At 31.2% G+C, this 25497-nt stretch overlaps 1 protein-coding gene and 1 long non-coding RNA gene across 2 annotated transcripts; both read right to left on the minus strand.

Moving 5' to 3' along the window:
- Window positions 1–10904, minus strand: LOC148274721 (uncharacterized). The gene is made up of 3 exons (XM_088236747.1): window positions 10693–10904; window positions 4221–4290; window positions 1–1557 (listed from the first exon to the last, which is right to left on the minus strand). The coding sequence occupies exon 3, from the start codon at window positions 1541–1543 to the stop codon at window positions 335–337; it is 1209 nt and encodes a 402-aa protein (XP_088092873.1). The 5' UTR covers window positions 1544–1557; window positions 4221–4290; window positions 10693–10904; the 3' UTR covers window positions 1–334.
- On the minus strand, window positions 10901–22363 carry LOC148274722 (uncharacterized). The gene is made up of 3 exons (XR_015824220.1): window positions 22241–22363; window positions 19980–20108; window positions 10901–10916 (listed from the first exon to the last, which is right to left on the minus strand). It is a non-coding gene; the product is annotated as an uncharacterized LOC148274722 (long non-coding RNA).
- Window positions 22364–25497: the final 3134 nt, after the last annotated feature.

The raw sequence follows: 25497 nt of genomic DNA on the forward strand, positions 1-25497 counted from the left end.
TTAATACACAATGACAGTTATTTTATTTTTTATACATGGGTTCAGAAATTTATAAATAATCTGATTTCCAAAAAAAATCATAAACATTTCATTCATAAATGTTATTAAGTATTGCTTCGTAATTAATACTATTTTACATAATATGTATTGTAAAAACATAAGCATAAAATTAGTAATAAGATTTACAAAATAAACTTAACAAAAGAATATTAGTTTTTTTTGTACATGTATGATGGTCAGATTAAAAAAGTTTTTGTTAAAAACAAGTAATGGTAACATTTGTCTTCTTTCAAAGAAGTTATTTCGTTAGCGCAAAATAAACGCAGAAACATTTTTAGCAAAATAATGAATATTCATTTCGTAATAATTCCTTTTGAGATTTCGTTTCCGTGTTTGCTATACAATTACTATTCAACTCTTTTGCCGGTCTGATCTTTTTGGGTAGTAGTTTCATGCACTCCACTAGATAAGTGTGCATTAAATTGTAAACTAGAGTCAGCTGCGCCACCTTTTCCTTGCAAAGTGGGTCAGTTTCGATCAGGAATAACCTTGAATCCAAGAGCTTGATACACGCAATGATATAGTTCCGTACTGTTTTTGGCTTAAAATAGTTGTTCATCGCCTCCATGAACATAGACACGTATTTTTGTTTTCCAAGTAAATCGTCGATGTCATCTGCTGAGCATGGGTTTTGCTTCTGAAGGTATACAATAAGACGCTTGGCGTACCTTTTGTACGTACGGTAAGTCCGCTGTTTCTTGGAGCTTAATGTCCTTCCCATCGTCATTGACTTCTTCATGTCGTTGATTATATATTTGTACTTATCGTCTAACTTTGCATTCAACAAGTCTTGTAATCTTTCATCTCCGGTTGCTTCTGGTTGCCTGGAAACTATTTCATAGGAGTAATTGCTGCTATCCGATTCGCTCGAAGATGTATCACGTTTCGCGGGAGGCGGTTCGGTGGCGTTTATTTCCTTTATTTCACTAGGTGTTTGAATTAGGTTATTATTTTCTTCCCCATCGGTTGAAGTTGATTCGCAAGATGTTCTTCTTTGTTTACTAGAGGTGCTACGAGTGATCGATTCATTTTCATCATCAACTTCTTCAGGTTGACTTTTTCTTTTAATGGTTTTCGGTTGTTTGGTGACGGTCCTCGCATTATAATTAGTCAGAATATTTGCATCTTGCTCTGTTAGTGGTGTTGTCCTGTTGGTTGTTGCGGTTATTGGTATTATTCGTATTTTGACCATGGCGTAACCTTCGTGAATTTTCCTTTTTATATTTGGGTCGTTATAAATGTCTCCCCATAAATCCATGATCGCGGATTCTTTCAAAAATTTTACTTGACACAATTCGCCATTAAAAAACCTTTTACGTTGTCTCTCATTTACAATTTCTCGTTCTTCTCCTGTTAGGCCATGCCGTTTGGTTAAATGGTCAGGCAGTTTCCCATAAGTAAATTTCGCACAATTTTCTATGGGGCATGGTATATTGGCGTGATTCTGTTTTTTTGTCCTTTGCGGAGGCTGGGTACTCTTCATGATGCTTGAGAAGTCTGAAACAAAATAAAAGTTATTTAATTAATATGAAATCAGGCCAAATAATTGTAGTTTCTAACAATAAGCATTTCTTAACGGCTTAAATTGTTTTAAATCCACCGTTTACTGCTGTCCCTACAAAATGTATGGGAGCATACCAAATAAAATCTCCTTTCTCGTTCTATCCCGTAGTAACCTTGACATAGCATCGCTCCCCCCTGTATCCCTCCACACAACAACAGCCCCCTTCAATCCCCCCGTATTCACCCCTTATTGTGCTTGCTTGTTTACATTTTACCTCTGTGTGTTTCTGCGCTCCGGGTATGGTTGTTGTGCAATTTTTAGTTCACAGAGACTGACAGATTTTTAAGAAGAGAATTTTGAATTTATTAAAATTCCTTATGGTTTCTACTAACATTATTTGAATGAGCAAATTAACAAATACTTATTTAGAAATACGTATGAAGATAGAAGATCAATAAAAAAATACAGAAACACATTAAAGCGGTACAGTTTTTTTTTTAATTTTTAGAAACTCGGTGGATTTTTTTTCATTTCAGAAAAGTAAATCATTTACGCAAATGTTTTTTCAACGTCTGACTGAATACCCAGTTGCTATATTTTTTTAGGAAACTTTAATGGAATTTGCCTTGAGTTAAATAAATAGAAAATAAAGCCTCTTTGGAAGGCTTTGTTTATTCGACGACGTGTTCCACAAGAGATGAACGCTTTTACCAGGAGAACATAGATGAGGGGTGGGATATTGAACCCACAGTCTGCTACGGCTACGCTCACTGATGGTATTAGTAGAGCGTTGTTCCCAGCCAGACATTGTAAATTGCAAATTGAAAACACGTTTACACCTGCATATTCTAAGAATGAATCAATTAGTTTTCACCGTTCAACCAATAATTTATTTTGGTCAAGTTCACAAAAAAAATATGGGGAAATCTAACTTTTTTTATATTTTCAAAGTGACAAAAGTCTATGAAATACTGTTCAGTAAAGAAAAAACAATTTTGCCATTTATTAGTAGCATAAAAAATATTTTTAGAAAGACATTCCATTGGCCACGCCCTTAATGCGTAACGATTCATGTTTATTTGTTGCTGACCATTCAAATTTGTTGAAATTATTATCAAGAATCTTAACGTCACAACTACCAAGGCCAAACATGTGGCATTTTTCAAGCAACGAATTTTTATTAAATTTCTTTTTTACATTTATGCATGAAAACATTTTTCCACAATATTATTTCATATATTATTATCATTATTCGTAGTATGTGATATTTCCCCATTATGAAATTTTGCCAGAATAAGAAAACTATTATTATGTTTAAAATGATGACTGATTTATAAAGAGAAATTTATTAAATATACGACCTACGCCATTTACAACAGTTATATGAAGAAACATATGTACAAGAAACTGGACAAAAAGAACATGAAACTGTGTAGCAAAGACATAAACAAGGGCAATAAAATAATGGTCACATATTATAAACAACATTGAAATAGCTACCACCTTATCGTCGAAGGAAATCCATCCGACGATATTGAAAGGTTTTTTTACAAGTGTTCAGTAACATCATTATTAATCAGTTTTTTTTCAACATTTAAATCTTACATTACGATTAATGTTTTGTTATATGCAATATTTTTTTTGTTTTATTTCCAATGCTTGAATGTACATATTTATTGCCGAATGGCATATCAGCGCCGCGATTATGAACGCTACCTTCATCGGTACATATCGAGACGGTATAAACCAAGATCGATATTTATGTAAAAAAATGTGTATATTTGTTTGAAAATTAGTTATCATTAAAAGTATCTTCATAGGTAACCTGTAATCGAACATGTTTAGAAAAAAAAATGTACACATATTCTATTTTGCATAAAGAAAACTAAATTTTACTTTGTAGATAAAATTGAAGATAAATTTTAAATTCCCATTAGAAATCGGGCCCTAATCGCTGTCTATGTTATCTGGTGGAAAAACATTTTTTTCACCAGATTTAACATCCCTGGCTGTATATTACAGTCAAACATATACACACAAACAGACAAATACACAAACATTTCGTTTCTGTAGGTTGTAAGTGAAAACGTTTTCATTCGCGGGAACTTCCTACTCGCGTATTATGTTTTCCGGATACAGTTGTTGTTTGAATTTTGCAGAATATCCATTTAATGGAAGGTTGTTAATGTTTTTTATGTATCCTGTCGGCTCTCGGTAATAAATTATTACTTGTTGAGCCAGACGAAGTGAGCTTTAACGAAAAGCGAAAGCGATTGCAAAATAACATAATTAAAACCTTCCTTGTATGGAATAATAATTTTTATATATTGATCCAACGTGTTTAAAATTAAGACCGAATGAAAGACTGTGTTGTTGATTAAAATATGTAAATAATTTGGTATAAGATAATATTTGTTTTCTAAATTAATTTTCTTCGCTTTTCTGTTACTTGTGCCGCAATATTTATTTTACTGATTACTCAATTTGCCCTCACGCTTTCTAACTAGATTTCGAGGGGAATATAATAAAATAAGATAAATGAATACTCATGATTTTCTTATTTCAAAAGTGAAATCAGTAGATACTTTGAAGGAGATTCGTAAAAAAATCAACGAAACAAAAAATAGGCAGATAAATATTATAAATGAATACTTACGATGCGATAGGTATTTTCTTTTTTGTGTTATAACTGTCCCTCTTTACCCACAAACTCAGCTTTAATTTATCTGAAACAAATTGTAAAAAAGAGTAATAAATAAATCATGTATTTTTAAATGCGATCTTATATAAGGCTGGGTTGCAAAGGAACAAGGCGAGCGCGCTTCGGAATGTAAAGGCATCATGTCCCCCTCTGAAAGCTCGGAAGCTCTTGGTATGAAATCCTGTTTACATTTATCCTTCTGCAAAATATGCGCTCCTGATACAGATGTTGTTCGAATTTTGATCGTGCCAAAACAAACTAAACCAAGGAGAGAGAGGACTTAATGAAAAATAAAAACTATCTACCTGCCCATTTATTTTAAGATAGACGTTCGTAAAATAAATTCACTTAGAATATTATAGGGCAGGTACGAGGTAGGTAGTTTCGTAGATATCTATAATTACGTTATCAATTATAATTTTCTCTTGTTTTGTCTTTCAGGTTACAAAAATATTTATTATTCATCGAGCAAATCTTGAACCGCGGTTCAGGCTTTGATTAATTAATGAGCATCAATTATGAATTTCACGAAAACGAGCTCAAGTCAAAGCTTTAAACTCAATTAAATATTCTTGTGTTCGGTTGTGGGAGAGAAGTTATGAACACCAAATTGCGTACCTATACAAATATTAATTACTGGATTCTTAAAAGCAACTAAATATCATTATGACATAAAGAACTTATTTTTTCTGCGTTCCTGAATTTATTCTAGAATTTAATGAAATATGAATCTGCATAGTTTACAAGAGACGTAATTATATGTAGCGTAAACGTTCACACTTTTAATAGATAAAAAAAGGTAGAGGAGTTTCCTAAATTAAAAAAAATACTTTCATTTTTTAAACAGCTAAACGAAACGGAAATTGATGGAAAATTTAGATCGCCAATGCTTCGTTTGGCGAAACCTGTGTACTTTATTGCTGTAACATTTTTTCTTACATGTTTTTGTGTTCAGAATATAGAAGATTGATTATAAAAAAACACTGTCATGAATTTACAAAAAATAATACCTAGATATTATATTGTTCAAATTTGTTCTCGAAGGAAAAAACAATTCTAAATCATAACAACAAATTGATTCGCTTTGAAAGTCGTCTATTTTATTTTTATGTGAGAAATAATCTGATTAATATTATTGCCCTGAAATTTTTAAAATTATGTTTATGAAATGAATAATATTAGGAATGCCATAATTATTATCATTTACTTTGTTCTATAATTCATTCCTTAAAATTGATCTGTGGTGTGTTTAATTGAAATTTTTCCCATTTTTTATTCATAAAAAAAAACATTAAAAAAGAAAAGTGTTTATTTTAATCAGTAAAAGTGAAATGAATATCTTTAATCAATGAATACATCTGAAAACAAATATTTTAATATTTTTTCTCAAAGCGTCATATGGCGCCAAACCGAGACACGTTTTGCATGTATTACTTCCACCGCTAAAGTTTCATGCTACCCTGATACTATTTTGCATGCGTGTATTTATTAAGTGAAGTTGGATAGGGTTTGAAGTATGAGGATTTTATCCAGGGATAATGGAGATAAATGCGCCCCAAAACACTCTCGGGGTGATAAACGAATTAATTTTCGGGATTATGTCTTTGCTTGTGGCGGTTTAACTTGTATATTTTAAATATTTATGTCCTAACACCCATCCTACATTATGCAAATAATTTCCCGAGCATTTTTACACCCGAAAGACCGTGATTTTATCATTTAGCTAAAAAGGCTTAATCGTTTTTTTTAATGGGGTCGGTTTTGTATAAATGAATCAAGAATATCACAGAAAAAAATATATTCGCCCATGGGGATTTTACGTATTTAAAAGAAAACAATTTGTTTTACAATAATTTGTGATAATATACCATCAATTTTTGTAAATTATTTAATAGATGCATATTGTACATTAAATTCAAGATAAAATTCATGTTTAAAATGAGCGTTATTCAAACAAAACATTTCCTGGGTTTTTTTTGTATTACACACCGGAAGAAATAACAGATAACTATTTCATCTGCTTAATCCCCCTCCTTATCTTCCCTTAAACATGTTTAAATTTCACCAATGAGGTATAAACCAAGAAAGCATGAACAGCAGAAGGTTAAATTGGCGGGACGGGCGGGGAAAATATGGGTTGCTAAAGGTTCGCGTATGGCGGGAATCGCGCGAAGAGGAATGCCAGATTAAGTAGTCGACCCTAAGAACAAGCTCTAAAGAAGGAAATGGTTAACAAGTTACAAAACAATCGCCCTTAAGCCATTGCTACAACATCTTTAATATGATATTTTGCATAGGTGCCATACAGCTTTAGGCAAGTCGGTGTTCTTAATATGAGAAACAAGGATCTCCGCTACCTTCTGCAATCCTGTTAGATTCGAAGCTTTCTTCCACAAGTTTAAAACACAAATGAAAGCTCGTATTTATGTCATACGAGCTTTAAAAGCAAACTGGTTTAAACCAGCAAACGAATACAAGTCATAAGCCCTGTAAATGCCAAAACTTCCTTATTCCCTTCTATAAAATCTAGCTCATAAAATATAAATATTTTAATTACTCCCTTGGGGGTGAAATCCAGCCCTTGTCTACAAACATTTGAACAAACTCAAAATACTTTAGACAAATTATTTTTGACATATCTGAAAAGAGCCGGGAAACCCCAGTAAGAGAGAAATATGGACATTTAGGCATTTATAAATACTAAAAAATAAATGATTAAACTGCGCGTAGTTATTATTATTCTTGAGAAAAAATGAGAAATGTATATTGTATATATATATATTGTATATATAAATGTATATATATGAAAAAAATATATTTATTAATTTATTTTTTATGAAATCATGGACTTGTAGAAAAGAAACATAAAAAACTTAGTTATGGCTATTGTATCAATATTTTTATGACACGGTAGAAACTATTACATTTTAATCATTTTATTGTTATTTTGGGGTATTATTATTCCCGATATTCAATAAATCTCAACTCTTTTGAGAACGATCATGATTCATGATCAGTATTAAAAATTATGTTAATATTCAAATCTTCAACTAAAAAAAAATCTATTGCAAAACGGGTCTTGTTTATTCCTACTCTGTCTTGATTCGTATCCTGATTTTAATTGTGTCAGTAAGGTTCAAATTGCTTTCGGTACATACCCATATACTTAATTCTAGATATAGTGTAGTGTTAAAATATGGTTTGTGATTAACCTTTATCACGCTTATATCAGTAAAAATAATAATTTTGACTGAGTTCAGGATAAAGGCTTCAAACCGCAATTCCAACCAAAATTGTTTTATTAGTTTTATTAAGTTTTTAACCATTAAGTGGGTTTAATACACATTCTGGCAATAGGGTTACATGAAAAGGTGTTTGTGGATTAAATACTAATTGCTAGAATATGTATAAATCCTATGTCATTGGTTAAAAACACATTTGGAAACTGCTTTTCCCACAAATGTGGTTAAAAGCCTTTGTCCTGAACCCAGTCGATATGTACATGTAGCTTGAGTAGCATCGCGTCGTTTTTATCTTAAGAAAAGTATGATCCGTACATTTTTTTAAGGCGCTGCGCGCTGTCGGTTTGGTCGCTACGCGTTGAGCGATTACTTATCAAGCATGCGCATCTCGTAAAAATAGAAAAAAAATGTTTTAGTGTATGATTTATTAAAAATTAATCCGTCTACTTTGGGTATAAAATTTCTAATTTTATGGTATGAGCAGAAAAACGCCTTCAAATTAAAAACAAAAAACTATAATTTTTCAAAATAGTGTGAAGTTTGCACAACGAGGAAGTTTAGTGGGTTTTTTTTTATTTGTCATTGAACTGACCAATTTTTTTTTTTTAATTTTATATACCGTATTTTCAGCGCTATGATTTTTTTGAAGTTTTGTATTTATGAAATTACTCCGTGTGTGACGTCTCAAGTTCTCTTCCACTTCTTATCGGTCAGTTCTGCCGATTGGTCCGTTGACGTACCGTGATCTGTAAATCTTTCACAACTCTCTTATCATCGCCAGAATTATATGAACTAGTGACGTCGTTCAAAGTAGTTGGTTTTTATAAAATTATTTTTTTCATACATTTTCACTAACTTTCGTCGTATTGCTCTAATTTTTACCGCACCCAAGAAAACCTTTTTTAAATTCATTTTACCGAAGGGCTGAATTTCCTAATTATGTTTTGAGTCCGCTGTCGGGTGTATGAATAGTAAAAATGTTTCTGAAAAAGAAAAAAAAAATGCCATGGTTAAGTTAACACTGTTTTTAAAATCCCAGTTTTATGAACTGATAGTGCCTTCAACACACATCAAATAGAAGCGCCTTTTTATCCGTGACCCGGTTATAAGGACTAAGAAAAACCGAGGGCCTACTGTGTATTCAGATATCTTTGTTTTATTTAAATTGCAAGCAACCTACCTGGCATTTTATAGCCACGTCCCCGTTAACTTTTAAAGATGATTTGATATTTTTCACCCCGGCAGAGGTCTAAGGCGAGGTGCCGTGAGTTATTGGCCCTACGTGTGCTTTATGATACGTGAGAAGGGGTGAGTTATGAGATAGGGGTCGCAACTTTTCTTATATCACTGTTTTAATTTTACATTTGAGAATTTTAAGCACCACGCACCGGCATAGTTAGTACGTGATAATTGATCTCTACCGGGATCGCACATAAATCATGTTTACTGTACGTATTTATATAATATCATGTAGAATATATAATCATACATACATGTTTTATTTTCAATAAATATCATTATTAATTTTAATTGTTTATATTATTTTATTTTCACTTCCTCTTCCTACATGTTTCATACTCTCTTCTTGGCACATTTTCCCATTTCATCTTTTTAATCCCATTTCCCTTAACTTCTAGTGAACTGCATGTTATGTTTTTTTTTATTTAAATATTATTGTTCCTATGTGTAACCCGTAATGAGGATCATTGGTTTTAAAAAAAAAAATTGTTAGTAGACTAGAAATCTTAAATTTTTATTTTCACGTATCGTATTATCATCAATACCATTTTTTAAAGTATAAGTTAATCTCGCGTGATGTCACTAGTGCTCTTCGGTGAGTTGTTCTGATTGGTGTGTTGCCTTCCCAAAAATCGTAAATCTATCACAACACACTATCATTGGTTGATTTGTAGAACTAATGACGTCGTTGAAAGTCATACGTTTTTTATAAAAAAAATAATTTATCATGCATTTTCAAAAAACTTCGCCTTCCAATTTAATACTCTTACCACGGGTAAGAAAACATTTTATATATCTGATTTCCTGAATTGGTATAGTTATCCGTTGTTACTTGATTTGTATTGCTTAAATTTGTGTAATTATGCTGGTGTCAATATATAAATAGTTAAAAATGATACACTCAAAATTATGTTATCAAATATCAATGTTGTTTTGAATCTTGAATACGTTTAAACCAAATTTCTAATATTTATAAGGTTGAAATTAATCTGGTCTAACCAAATTACCGTTTTTATCAACTTTATTTATCTCTTTACATTTATATTACCAGTGTGGTTAAAATGTGTTCCATGATTTTTTACTAAATTTTCTGAAATAAAAAAAATCAAAAACAATGTTCAATTTATTTTTTCTTTATCGAATACTCAGTATTAATGTCGAGATACAACTAAATTCAAAAGACTTAAATTTATAATATCTCCTGCTCAGCTTAAAATTTTTTGGTATTCATATTTCAATATGAGCATTCTCACTCCTTTTATATAATAATAACGTTTTTTATTTAATTCCAAAACTAAACCGTTACGCAAAAAAACGAAAAAAATTATAAATTCAAAGTGTATTTCATGTAATGCAGTACTTTTATTAAATATTTTTACTATTTTTTTTAAGCCCTAAAATCAATTATTCCGATTGTTATTGGTGCTCATTTAGGCTAATACGGCTCTACTTTTCTATTAATAATTTTATTTATTGTAAAACTAAAGAAAAGCGTTTGATTGGTACTTTCTAATAGACTAAAAAAAACCAATACAAATGTCATTTTTTTAAATAATTAAAATGACAGTTTGATACATATTTGTATTTAAAAAATGAACATTAGGACTATCCAAACAATTAATTATGCATATGTTACGAATTTTTCTTCCTTTTCGTTCACTAAACTCACAGTAAATTTTCGATTTGTAATTCATTGCAAAAAAGCGAAAACAACATCAATATCCATTTTATTTTATAAAACCTAATTTACGGTCAAGATTTAAATGTATTACGTTTTTATTCTAGCATTTGTTTATAAGCTTTCTTACTTCTGTAAAATCATTTTCACTATGCCATGATTTGCCTGTTAGACGATTTATTTCTGAAAACCTTTTTAACAGTATTCAAATTTTATAATTTGTATCTATCATAAAACGTTCGGATAAAGTATCGTCAATGCTACTTACCGATTTATAAAACCAACGTCTTTTTCATTCAGCGTATGTTTTCTTCCATGGTCATATTTGTCAGTAAATGTGATATATTTTATTTAATTTTTTTGTTGTTTTAAAAACTTATCACTGGAACTGTCAACTGTCTCTTATCACTGTAATTTCACGAAAGATTTTTCACTCCTGATCCTGAAATCCACCCCTAAGCACGTGCAGTTGCGAGCGTGGAAACCTCGCTACTGAAAATGTGAACCAGAAAGGGATGAAAATGCCGGTATGAGTATCTGGACCCACCTTCTATGTACATACAAAATAGGTGGGTGGTTGTACTTCGTAGAAAGAGAAAAGCGATTCGGATTTTTTCTTAAAGGTTCGGAAGTATTCGGGTTCTACGATCACAGAAAAACGCCCATTTTAACGAATCACAAGGAAAAGTACATTTAAATCTACTGAAAATTCATTTATTAAAGAATGTTAAGTAAGCAAACGATAGATAAAATCTCAAAATAATTTTAAAACTTAAATAAATATATAAATGCATGAAAATACTTTTTAATTTAGCTGAATTAGTATTACTATTACATTAAAAAATACTAATGCTATTACCAGTTTATTCCTCTTTGCATCCAGGCTGATGCAGAATACAGTTATGTGTATGAAATAGAACCAGAACACTGAACGAGTGTTTTCGACTCGATGACTACTCTCAGTATTGTGTTAAAATCGAATAAAGACAAGTCCACCACGTAATGTAGTGGTTAGCGTCTTCACCTACCATATTGGTCCGGGGTTGTATTTTTGGTAGAGTGGATGTAAAATATCGATTTTAATATGTTGTTTACACTACAACATTGTATTGTTCCTGGACTGGCACCTGAAGCGTAGGACTGATCACCTTACCTTCAGAGACCAGACTATTAAAAAATGCTGCATTTGTTTTACCGATGCAGTGCACTATGCACCACTGGGTGCGGAAAGGAGGAATCATCATCATCAGATGAGCATTTTATCTTTGTGTAATTTGTTTATGATAAAATAATTTGTTTTGTGGCTCTCTCTATTTCGGGATCAGGGTTTTATTAACTCCAGACATAACTGCGATCTGCAAAACTTTGCGGCGTTCAATCGATTTGTTAAATTCAAATAAAACAAATTTAACAGTGATATTAAAAGATTATGTATTTAAATGAACAAATAAAATTTAAATATATAGTTGTACCTTAACTGTTGAGATGATGCGAGTGACACCGTTTTAAAAAGTGTATTTGTTGCACAAAAATCCATAGTTAAAATAATACTCAGAGTTCCGATACAGACATCTACTGAAGAAATATTCCACAAATCACAACTTATGACACCAAAACAATTATACGCTAAAACAATACTCCTTACAGATTCAAAAACTTCTCTTACTCAAATGAAAGACGTAACCTCTACAATACATCACAAACAAATAATATAATCACTAGATCCTCAACACAAAGACAACTTAAACAAATACAAATTAATACCACTTTCGCACAAAGGGATTTTGAGTATTATTCTATTAAAATCTATAACCTACTTCTACTATCTATTAAAACAATAAGTGACGAGAAAATGTTTAAAAAGGCTATGAAAAAATGGATAGTGGAGCTAGGTAGAAGTAAAATGGATTGTCTCAGTCGCTCAAACCAATATTGAATCAACCGCTCCACAAGTATATAGCTTATGTTAGGTTTTTGTTATTTTCATTGTGCGTTTTGTAATATAAATAATACAAATGTTCACATTTACCTAGTTTTTAAAACTGATAATATTTTGTTAGTTATCTCTGTTTATAATGTTAGTCTTCTTTGTTTATTCTCTAACGTAAAAACATTTCGAAAAGTATATTGTCCAGTGTCTTCGGCACGGGTAACCCCAGTGAGGTCACATTATTTTTATTATTAATTATAGTTTGTAGTAGAAAAATATAAATAGAAAAAAAAAACAATATAAATACAAAAATATTTTCAAAATCAAAACATTTAAAAAAAAATATGATTACAAATTAAAAATACGAGGTAGGAAGTCATTATTTTTGATTTTTGAACGTGTCATCTAATCGAAATATTATGTTTTCCAAAAAAAAAACATCACTTTTATATATTCTCATCAATTAAATAAACAATCTGAAATATTGCTTGTAAAAAGTAGATAAAAAAGTAAATATTACATATGCATATTTGACTCGTATTTATAGAGAAAAAAATATAATCACTCAAGCCTCCTACTAGATCATGTAACTCGGTAGAATCTTCTCACATTAATAAGGGTTTAATATATTTTTCCTTAACACTCCAATTTATTTTCAATTTTATAATATTTTTTGATCTCTGTGTACTAAAGATTATCTGATTATAAAAATGTATTGTAGAAATTATTTAACAGTTATTTTAATAAAAACTCTGTCGTAAACTGTAAAAAAATCGAAAAACATCACGAAATATTTAAAATTATCCATTATATTATACAATAAATTATTACTTGGTTTAAATATCATCTACCAGGACGCCAGGAATTCCCTTCAAAACAAATAAATTAAAATGATCTAGAAACGTTTGGTCTAGAATAAAACTACTATGTATGTGTATGCACATGGGCGTATGTACATGTGTGTGAATCTATGTATGTATATGTTTGTGTATATGTTTGTATGTTTATATATATGTGTATATATGTATGTATATGTGTACATGTGTGTATTTATGTATATGTACCAAAATGTGTATACGAGTAAGTTTATATTTTATTAGACTGTGCTTCCTTTTAATTAGTAAACCATTTCATGTATTAAAATGTCTAGCTTGGAACGGGCTATGTACCCTTGTTAGCTAGGCAAAGTGAACAAAAAGTTGTAATTATGATAAAATGTACAAATAAATGAATAAATAAACATAAACAGTGCCAAGTAAAGCCAGTATACATCGACAGACATGACTTATTTACCTGAATTACGATTTTTTTAGATTTATTTCCGTTTTACAAGGTACGTGTCCCATTTTTCCTAGCGCAACTCCACGCAACAATAATCACGCGTAAGAGTGTCTGTCAATACATTAAATCACTAGTTCCTAGCTTACGATACCCAAGTTAAGCGCTCCCAACAAACATTATTTACAATGGAGCTGTGCTAGGGTCTACCTATACCGCAAGCTCTAGTCATAAGCTTTGCCAGGGTCACACGACCCCCTGCTTCACCGGAAGATTCCAGCGCCACATCACGCCTCAACACATCATCAGGTAAGTGGAGTTGCGCAACTTCCCCTCGAGTATAGTCTACTACTCTCTAAATTTTTCTACTCCGGGACGAAATACATCTGCAAACCTTGTCCACTCCTCAGCAACGATGAAAATAATCATGTAGAATGATTAAGAATAATTAGTCGTCGTTAGCAGTTTACGCATTATGGATTTAAAGAACATCACAGTTCTTAGAAAAATCAATAAAAATTTTATGGACTTTACCTGCAGACATTTTTTATTTAGTAGTCATCCAATTTGTTTAAAAACGAGTGATTACTTTTTTTTATATTTACCCTTATAATATGTTATAAATACGCTATTTTTATTTTTTAAATAAATATTTGCGTTCTTATGATTTACCCAAATATTTCATTTTGAGGGTCATTTTCAATGAGTTGTAAAAAATTCACTATTAGAAAATGGGAATCAAGTTGGGTAGAGTGGGATTTGAACCACGGGCCTTTGATCCGTGAGCCCAAGATACTAGCCAATACTAACAGTATTCACTTGAATTTTTAATACCATTTTTTAGACAGACTTACCGAAAATAATCTTAAAAGAAATCCGGAGTATGATTTGAACTTCAAACCTCTGCTATTATTCAAAGGCTGCGCGGTGCGATTACCACCCCTTTAAAGGGGATATGGGGTAGGTAAGAATTTTGACGAATAGGTATTTGCACATTGTCTTTTTATCGCTTTTTTGCAGATGCCTCTCTGATAGGTATAGTCCGAAAAGACAATTGTACGACTGACTGATTTTTCATAAATGAAATCGACAAAATCGACGGATCGCTGTCCCGTTTTCCGTATCACAAAACCTAACCATTTTTTATGTTTTTTTTTTCAAAAAAGCAGCAAAATAACAATTTCTGTGGAGGTATTTTTTCCGTTTTTCACAATTGTTTATCATATTTGTATACCGCACATCGGAAGACAGCAGATAAAACTGTGTCCTTTTTTAGGTTTTAGAATGGTTCTATCTCCCATAACAAAAAAAATATCAAAAAGGTAAGACAATAGGAAAATATCACGTTTTTTTTTTAATTTTCAAAAATAATGGTCTATGAAATACTGTAAAAAAATTTGCTAATTATTAGTAGCGTAAAAAAATATTTTTTAATTTGTAATTTTGAATTCCCGCAAAAACGGTCATTCCATTGGCCACGCCCCTAATACGTCACGATTCATGTTTATTTGTTCCTTATTATTCGAATTTGTTAAGAACATTGTCACGAATCTTGATGTCACAACTACCAAGGCCAAGCATGTTGCGTTTTTCTAGCAACGAATTTTTATTAAATTTCTTTTTTACATTTATGTATGAAAACATTTCTCCACAATATCGATATTGAATTCGAAAATACAATTAATTATTCTTAATCCATTTCATATATTTTTATCGGTATTTGTAGTATGTATGTGATATTTCCCTATTGAGACTCGACAGTTGTAAATATCCATAATGGGCGAATCATAGCTATAGTACCATAATCCAGGGAAAAAAATCGGAAATACCTTTGTACGAAGAAAAGTAAGACTGAAATTCATCTTAAATGTCACAAGCGAAATATCTCGCGCATGGTACAGTGTAACATGAATATTTGCATCTATAATTCGTTTTAATGCCAATTTAACACACTGCTATTTTTCTTTTGCCGAAGCATTCCAAAATCTGTTGAATTTGTTTGGAATTTAATCGGCCAAGGGACCAAATCCGATTCATATATTTTCTTAGAAATATTTGAGCTATGGTTTCATCATTGTTGTTCCCTTTCAACATCAAGCATCAGATGCAGTGTGTCTTGATCGTCTATTACTAAAGGTAAGATAATCAGTATTACACCTCGACTACCAGTCCAGGGACAGTAAAATATGCGGTGCAGAATCGAATCCACAACTTCAAGTATTGTAGGTGATTGCGCCGACCACTTTACTACGAGGTCAATTTATCCCTGCCCCTTTTCACCACTTTTACCTGATAGAAGCCATCGATCGATCGGGGTTCGGGTTCTAGTTCACTTAAATAACAGTTAAATAAATTATTTATCCGACACAGGACATGTTTTGAGAAATTATTAACCTAATTATGTTTAGTTTTTATAATCGTTTTTAAATAGCCTTCAATAACTGGGTCAAAAATGCTATTCAGATTCAAAATTTTGGCTTTGATCCGTGGTCCGGAGTCGAGGATACTACTACTTGTGGTATCATAAAGAAATGGATTTGTTTTTTAAACATGGAAATTAATAAATGAGTTGTTAAAATTTTTGAAATATTTCAACTTTTGGATAATTTTTCTACTGACACGTTATTAGAACAAATCAATCAAGTTGGAAGGGGTGGAGCCTTAAACAAATGCACAAAACAATTAAAATTGATATTAAAATAATACTTAAAAGCATGCATAAAAACCCCACTATTTATCCCTCCTACTTATTATTTAAAGATACTGAAATCATGGATATAAGAAATAGTATTGCAATCAGGTTTTAAAATTTGTACCCAAGCGAAAAAACTTATTTATAACTAATCAAACCAGTTTAAGGCTAAACCTTAAAATCAAAGTATCTCACAGTAAAACTAGACTAGGACAGACTTATGCACTTTTCATCGCTCCTATACCATACAATGTATTTATTATTGATGTGAAAGACACGAGAAGCTAAACCGATCACACTTTTAAAATATATGATTTAAAGTAGGTCATGAAAGGAGATTTACTTGATAACTTTAGCTAAATTGCTAGCAAAACATGTTAGTTTGTGTTTTTTTTGCACTAAAAACATTGTGTATTATTTATATATGTGTATGCAAGTATTTGCGTGTAATACATCCATGTATGTGTGCATGTATGTATCAGTATGTATGTGGTATCTTGTTAAAAACTGATTAAATCATTGTACCCACAGACAGGATATGTATGATTGATTTTTTTTCTTCAAAAAGTCAAGGCGGGATTCGAACCTCGCATCTCGCATTAGGTAGGTATGTAACACTAACATGGGACCGCAATCTAAATCATGTGTAATAAAGAGGTAGCATTAAATTAACATTAAATAAAAAACTTTTAATTTTTATTCGCAAAAGTAGGTAACTTCAAAGTACGTTAATTCTCGAATAGGTACCTGAATGTCTCATTTTATGATGTCCTTAATTAAATATCCTTTATGGTCCTTTAAACGAGTCCCGCCTACCCGGGAGGGCGGGGGCGGTGCGTGGCATGATCACGCCCACTGGACTTGGTTACAGACCAAGCAGCCAATCGGAGAACACGCCTACCTCCTTATATTAGGATGTCTTCAATTTCCCGACTCAGGAGATACGCATACTTGTGTGTACGTAGTCGATAAGTCGCTATTGTGGTGGGTTATATTGATTTGATTTTTGGCTTACATTGCAGTATTAGATGGAAATCAAATAATTAACATAATGAGCACGCTCGAAATGAAGATTTCGTTACTCAACTAATAGAATTAGCGATTGCTCAGTAACATTTTATAATTAATCATAATAAAATAACTGAAGACTGTAGTTCCATAATTTATTATTGGACAAAATTCTTTCATAAGTTTGGAAATAAATATTTTTAACCTCTTCAGAGAGGTATCAAAAAACTACCCTGAGGTACAATTTTTCTTTTTTTATTAACGTTTTTTATAAACCTACGTGCATCGCTGGATTTAAGGGAGGGCAACCGGGGCAACTGCCCGGGGCCCCCACATAAATTGTACTTATTAAAAAAAAAAAAATTACGATTTCAAAACTTGGTAATTTAAATTTAATCGAATTTTAATTTTGCTCGCGGCGGCGTATTGTTTTACTGCGTTTGCGGCCGTTGGTTGATCCGTGATCTCGCCACGTTCGAGCGATTTGTGTACGAAAATGATTATATTTGCATGAACATTTGAAATATCTTCGTCGGTATTCTATAATTGAATATCTTTAGGAGAAAAAAATGTATGCATATTTTGCTTTTCATACAGAAAACTAAATATTACTTTGTAGATAAATGACAACTTCCCATTGTAATCGGGCCCTAGGGCCTCAATAATGAACGCCATCTTCATCTGAACGTATCGAGACGGTATACATAACTTCTGTAATATCTGTATCTTCCTCGGTATGTTCTATCTACTTGTCATCTCGGCACCATATGATCGATGTCGAAGAGAACCAATGAATGACCCCGAAATTTTAGTCCGCGTTCCTTACTTCATTGACATTTAAAATAGTTCTCATTTACATTTTAAAATTCGCCTCTGTTATAAAAAGTGCCTACTTCAATGCGAGTATAAACTCCAATAAATCCCAATTCAAGCAAAACATGCTCGCTTGAACATGATTTTTAAATAACTTTTGAGAATTACCAATACGGTATACTTAACGATTGTCTGTATTTATCTACTGAGCGATGACAATACCGACTCTCGGTACGCACACTCAAAAAGATAATGTAATTATTTTTTCGTAGTGGCAACTTTCTACGCCTAGATACTTTTGTATGTTAATAGAGCAGAATCTAGCGACAATATTTTTTGCATCTTGCCGCTTGTTCACAAAACTGACAGTTATGTCAGAATTTAATTTGAATTCAAAAAATATTATATTTTGCACATGTCCGCAGTATTCTTGAATATTGCTTTACAGTCTGGTCTCCTCAATACTCCAAATACATTTTAAGAATTGAAAGGATTCAAAAAAATTTTATGAAGCATCTAAACTATCGACAAAATGAACATTTTAATAACTATGAAGAAGCTGTACTATATCACAATATTGAAACCTTACAATCCAGAAGAACTATATCTGATACCGTCTTCCTTTACAAAATAGTAAATAACAAATTAGATTGTCCCCAACTTCTCGAGAAAATTAAAATTCGTATCCCTCAGCGCACAACTCGGCTACAGCAATTGTTTCATGTTGGAAGATCAAGCACAAATAACAACAAGAATGCACCTTTTCCCAGAATCTTAAATAGTTATAACAAACATTTTTTTGAAATTGATATATATTTTCTAACTTTAATTAACTATAAGAAAAATGCCAAGGCTATAATTGCAGATAATAATCATTTAACTTAATCAGTACTATCTATTTAACATTTGTAATTTGTTATATACTTGTACATTTGTATTTATGTCTAAGAGGAAAAGCTGATCTGAAGCTACTCCGTGGGGATCCGTAAAATGATTTTTTTTTAAAAATTATTTAAGAATTATAATAATAAATTAAATTTTGTACTTTTAGTTATTATTATTTTTTTTATTTTTTGCAAGTGATATGATACGGAGTGGCTTAATACAGGTACGCTTTTTTTTAATTTTTTTACATTCTATTTAGTTTTTATATAGAAAACTATAATTGGCCTAAAATTTTGGTTTATTTGTATATACTGTATTTTTTGTTGTAATGGCTGTTGTTTTCTTTAAATAAATAAATAAATAAATAAATAAAATCAACTAATTTAATAGGTTTTTATGAAAAAAAGTGCCAACCTAAGAATGATTACAAATTTAAATAAACCGTAATAAGAGCGAAAATCGCTCGGTGGAACAACATTTTTGTCACTTTTAATTAGTAGATAAACGCATCGAGGGGTTCTAGACCCGTCGATTCAAACCGATGTACTTACTTTAAAACTTGATGGCGAGGGATCGGTAGTGTATCTTCGTAATCGGTTGGGAGAATTTAACGTTCAACTATGACGTCATACTGAAGCTATGTCATTTTAGTACATAGATATATGTACCGTGACGTACGCTTCCTACTGTATCATATCGATGTACCTACCGAAAACTTGAGGGGGGGGGTCAGTAGTGTATCTTCGTAATCGCTAGAGGGAATTTATCTTCAACTATACCGTCAAGGTGAAGGTAGGTATGCACACCTCTGAATCCGGCCCTGCCTGTGTTATTTGTATGTAGGTAATCTAATTTTATAGACTTTTTAAAATTGACGTATGAATTGAGATGTAATGTTTTGCAATGATCATGCATACATATAAATAAATCAATTGAAATTGGAACTCACCATCATTTCCCTGGATGTAACCGGTGGTGCATATGCTACTACATTGGCACTCCAATCGACGGACATCAAGATCATTTTTGTTACATAAAAGGTAAGGTGATCATTCAAACGCTTCAGGTACCAACAATCCTGGGACAGTAGAATATTGGAGTGTTAACCATCACTAAAACTAATATTTTTTTTTTTATTTGAAAATTTATTTATAAACCCTTACGGATTATAACATTCATTTTACATAAAATAATATATACATTTTTCATTTATACTCTGTTGTTCAAAATAATATTTTTTACATCTTTTGTAAAGTTTGTCTGAGTCTTTTGTTTAGTTTTGTCTGGTAGTTTATTGTATAATTTCAGTCCCTGGTTCATTAGTCTTGATTGTCCTTGTCTTGTTTTAGAAAGTTGTATATGGTATTTGTCTGATATTCTCGTATTATGTCCATGTTGACTACAATTTTTTATTAGTTTTAGTTCTTCGTCTACAATTACATTAGTGGCTAATTTATGGATAAATTTCGACCCTGCCAGGAGTCGAACACGAGGCCTCAAGAATGATAGACAAATGCGCTAATAATTACGCTATGAGGCTGACTTATCCCAACTTGATTTTGTTTTTCTGTATTAGATATTATAATTATCGTAAACAAAGGAGGCCCCGTTGTTCACAATAAATGGTGACATGTATTTGAAATGTCCATTTTTGGTATGATTCGCTTTTGCTTTCATTTGCTTACGCCGCCCCCGTGTCTTATAACCGCTCGGACTCCTGTTAGATCAGCTATAGTATTACAAAACGACGAATTCGAAAAGTTGTTAAGGTCTGCTATTTGCTATGTGTTGACCATTTTTAATGATAAATCATTTTACTTTTTTATGCAGCAGGCGCATACGGAGTCTATAATTCGACTCAATATATGTTACCAAAAAAAAAAAAGATAAAGAGGTACTGAAGACTATAAAGAAAAGAAAACTTGAGTACTTTGGGCATGTGATGAGAGGCGAAAAATATAAAATTTCAATTAAATAAGTCATTCGACAGGGAAAGATTGAAGGGAGACGCAGTGCAGGTAGAAGGCGCATCTCTTGGCTTAAAAACTTGCGCGACTGGTTCCATTGCAGCACTCAGTCCTTGTTCAGGGCAGCTGCCAATAAAGTAAGAATCGCAATGATGATTTCCAACCTCCATCGGGGAGAGGAACCATAAGAAGAAGAAGATATGTTACCACATCGCTATGCTAACAAAAAATACAAGTGTTTTTCTAAGTTTTAGTTGGAAATCATTAGGTGTAGGTATAGGTATCTTCACATATACATAAAAAGTTTCATTCAGTATTTTTATGGTTCCTACTGAGTTTGTAGTTAGTAATTTTGATACGTGATTTTTGTACTTTTTTAATTTTAAATATTTGATTTTTTCTCGCCCAATAGCTACTTCAAAATATATAAACTATCAGTATTAAAAAAAAATAATATTTAATATCCTTAATTTTCTTTTTATTTTCCCTCTCTTAAACATTTTTTCTTTTGTCCCTTACAGCATTGCACAATATTATATTTTAAATTATGGCCCAAATATTATACCAATTTTATCACACAATCCTGATGTGAATGAATCCTTTGGTCTGATTTGTATGAATCTGTATCAATACATATGTATTACATTAATTTGACATGGTTTTTATCTTCACTGTCGAAGTTATTAGAAGAAATAAAAATCATGTTTAGTTTATTGTGTGCGGTGACTAAAATAATTTTGATTATATTGTCTGTTACATTAAAAAATATTATCTTTAAATTTAAGAAAAAATCACAATTATAATTTTATGTCCGTACTCCTTAAATTGTTAATACAAGTCTTTCCAAAAAATCTGTGACAGCACAAAATGTCAACCTTTTATCATAGAAATAAAATTTACTATAAAAAATGTGTACATTCAATGCTGTATGGGTGTGTTTTAATACTCTTGTAATTTACCAAATGATAAATAAATCCTACCTGTAAAAATATGAAAAACTGTCATAATACTATTACACACATTTATTTAGCTTTTTTTAAACTAGGAGGTAGGAAAATTGGCAACTTTTATTTGAAACATGTGTTTATAAATCAAGGAACAAAATGGCGCAAGACTCAAATTTTATTTTTTATTTCGTGTTGCTTTTAAAATGAGAATGTGATCTAGAGAATTAGACTAATATTATTATTTTTTAACACTCTACAGTTACATATCCAATAAGACTTAAAAAAATAGTAGTTACCATTCAAAACAAATCAAAAATATTTTTATTTACTCCTAGTTTGCCATCGTTTCAGAGCTTTCTAACACTTCCAACGAATTCCTGGATTGACGATCTCTCGAGGGTTGTTTTGACAGAAACGTGGATCCTTCATCAGGTTCATTGGCCAGAGAAAAATAAGTAATGCTCTGTTTTGATGACGTTGCACAAACTTTATTGTAAGGCGTGCGCGAGCAGCAGCAAGAAGAAGTAATCCATTGATTGGCCCATCATCTAAAGAATCAAAACATGACACACCCTTCTCCATCATCGGGTTGGTTTTATAAACGTGCGCCCTTTTTTAAAACAATTTTGTAGTTTCTCAGTTTTCATAAATTCTGATTATTATTTTTAATTCGAAATTAACAATCTAACATACTTTTTGCCCTTGTTAAAATGATATTATTTTACTTGTCAGTGTGATATTATTTAAGAATTATACGTGCTTTATTTTACCATCTGTGTACCACTTTATTTATTGTTTAATGTTTTATTAATAACAAAAAATAATAGTAACAATATTAATATGTAAAAAAAAATCGCATAAGATTTGTCATAGGATCTCCTGCGAACGTCAATAAATTATACAAATCAAATTTGCAATTGAATACCGAAAAAAAATTTGATGTTTTTCGGTATGAAATTTAAATTCATTTATTTAACACGTTTATGTACAAAACAATTTTTTTTTTTTTTTTTTATTTAAATTTCATTGATAAACCCTTACGGGTTACATACATTTAACAAAATATTTTTACTTTTAAAATTCACATTCTACTGTTAATAATAATATTTTAAACATCTTTTGTAAAGGTCGTCTGAGTCTTTTGTTTAGTTTTGTCTGGTAGTTTATTGTATAATTTCAGTCCATGGTTTATAAGTCTCGATTGTCCTTTTCTCGTTTCAAAAGATTGTATATGATATTTTTCTGATATTCTCGTATTGTGTTCACGTTTACTACAGTTTTTTTCAAGTTTTAATTCTTCGTCTACAATTACATCAGTGGCTAATTTATGAATACATTTTAAAGATTCTAATTTAAAGAGTTCAGTTACATTTATTTGTTTAGTTTGTTCAAAAAGTTCTTTAGCTGCTGTTAGATAGAGAAGGTCATATACTAACTTTCATATTTTATTTTGCTGTCTTTGTAGTGTGTTTATGTCATTTTAATTTCCTGTTCCCCATAGTAGTTGCATATAACATATTTTAGTTTTTACATAGGCTTCATACATTTTTTTTTCCCTTTATTGGAACAAAGCTTTTGATTTTAAAAAATAGACTCTAGAAAATAGAAATATATATTCATGACATTCAAAACACAAAAAAAATAAGCGATACAATTTAAACGTAATAAAATAAGAAAATTTAAATACCCAGTAATTAGAGTAAATCGTAGAATAAGTTGTAGAGCCCTACACAAGCTCTCCCGACATTCTTGCGCGAGTGGGTTGTTTGCTGCTGCTAGACCTCACTGGGAAGGGCTGCTGCGACAGCAACAGGCCTTAAACTGCAGGGGAAAACCAAGCCCAAACATCATAATTAGCCAATTGGTGGAACACTGCTGGGAATCGAGATTGTGACAGCATTGAAACAGGACGCTTAATATAGTTATTTACATGTTCTACAAACATTTTAGATTTACTATATTAAAATTCTTGTTGGTTTTTTATTGAATATTTGAATATTTTTTTTTTTTTTAAATATATTTCATTTATCACATGAGTTGTGTATTTCTCAATCTTTTTTTATTTCTAATTACTTTGTAATAGTTATATGACTGGTCGAATGTTGCACCACCCGTCCGATCCATTTCGAATAAAATTTATTATTATTAATGTAATTATTATTACAATTCCCCAAACCTAGACTACACCGGCTAGGTGACAAGTATGGTAAAGTTGATATATTTCGTCTGTTTTTATATAATTATAGGTTAAGTATTCAAAAGGTTAGAAATTAATCTGAATAAAATTTCTTAATATTGTTCTTTATTCAATATTTTTTTTCGTGTATCTCAAAATAATGTACATATATACTTATGTGTATGTATATTTATATATGTAAGCATGCATGTATGTATATGTGTGTATGTATGTATGCATGTGCATGTGTATGTATGTGTATAGGTTTTAATTTTATTTTATTTTATTTTATTCAGAAAACATACAGTCATACAAAATAAGTATTAAAACAACAATTTTTTAACATAAAAAGACCAATTAAGTTTTCATAAATTAAAAAGATATAAACATTAAATGTGACAAAAAAATAAATAAATAAGAATTTTAAGTGAGAAAAGAATAATTGTTGACATTTGCGTTTTCCGTGGAGGTAATAAATTAAAATACCGAAAGTACACTCCGAGCCATCCACGCACACACATGAACGCACATATAAAACATACACAAACATATACATTACATGCGGCACATATACATAGCATAAACCACTCAAGATGCACATTCAGCAACTATCCCAAATAATCGACCCCATGAAGAAATTTTCTGTACAAATGCAACGTGCAGTTAAAAATGTCTACATCAATACTGAGTCCGTTATAATTATAAGTATAGATATTCAATATGTAAGTAAATAGAATATCTTTTCATATACTCGTATATACCTATGTTGGTACATTTCCTTATTTTGACTTATTATTGTATCGTTCAGTTTTTCTTGTGTTATCTTTAATTTTAACTAAATGTACATACTTATGTTTCACTGCTGCACATAAATGTAAAAGCCCGTAGGGCGTGTATATTAATTAATAAATAAAACGACGCGAGGCGAGGTGGACAACTTATTTCGATAAACAGGCTCTTTATCCACGTGCCGTTCTAAGATTTTATTGTTTCTCCGACCTTCCATTACAAGACACAGATGCAAACATTACTTGCATAAAATTACTGCAAGTAATGCACCCCTCGTCATGCAGTACTGTTTACTGTTTTGATGACTAGGCTATTTTCTCCCTCGTGTTTTGTTATGATATGCACTGGCGCATCGGTTGCATCAATTATTTTTATTTTTAGCCATGTTTACGTTCGCCAATGCTCGAGGGTCCGATATGAAGGAAAAACATCTTTAGTACAACGTGGGAGGATTGTTTTCATTATGCCTGGAGGAACAATTTTGGTTGTAAATATTTTGATAGTGTATCAAAAAGATTAAATTATTTTTCACTCGTAATCGAATATTAAAAACTGGACCAAACACTAAAATGTACTATCAAATTACAA

This window comes from Micrasema longulum, unplaced genomic scaffold, assembly GCF_059751315.1.
Source record: "Micrasema longulum isolate JH-2025_06_02 unplaced genomic scaffold, ASM5975131v1 h1tg001601l, whole genome shotgun sequence".
Classification (NCBI taxonomy): domain Eukaryota; kingdom Metazoa; phylum Arthropoda; class Insecta; order Trichoptera; family Brachycentridae; genus Micrasema; species Micrasema longulum.

What these genes read in the sequence shown, in the direction of transcription:
- LOC148274721 (XM_088236747.1), bottom strand. Translation starts at nt 1,543, where the DNA reads ATGAAGAGTACCCAGCCTCCGCAAAGGACAAAAAAACAGAATCACGCC.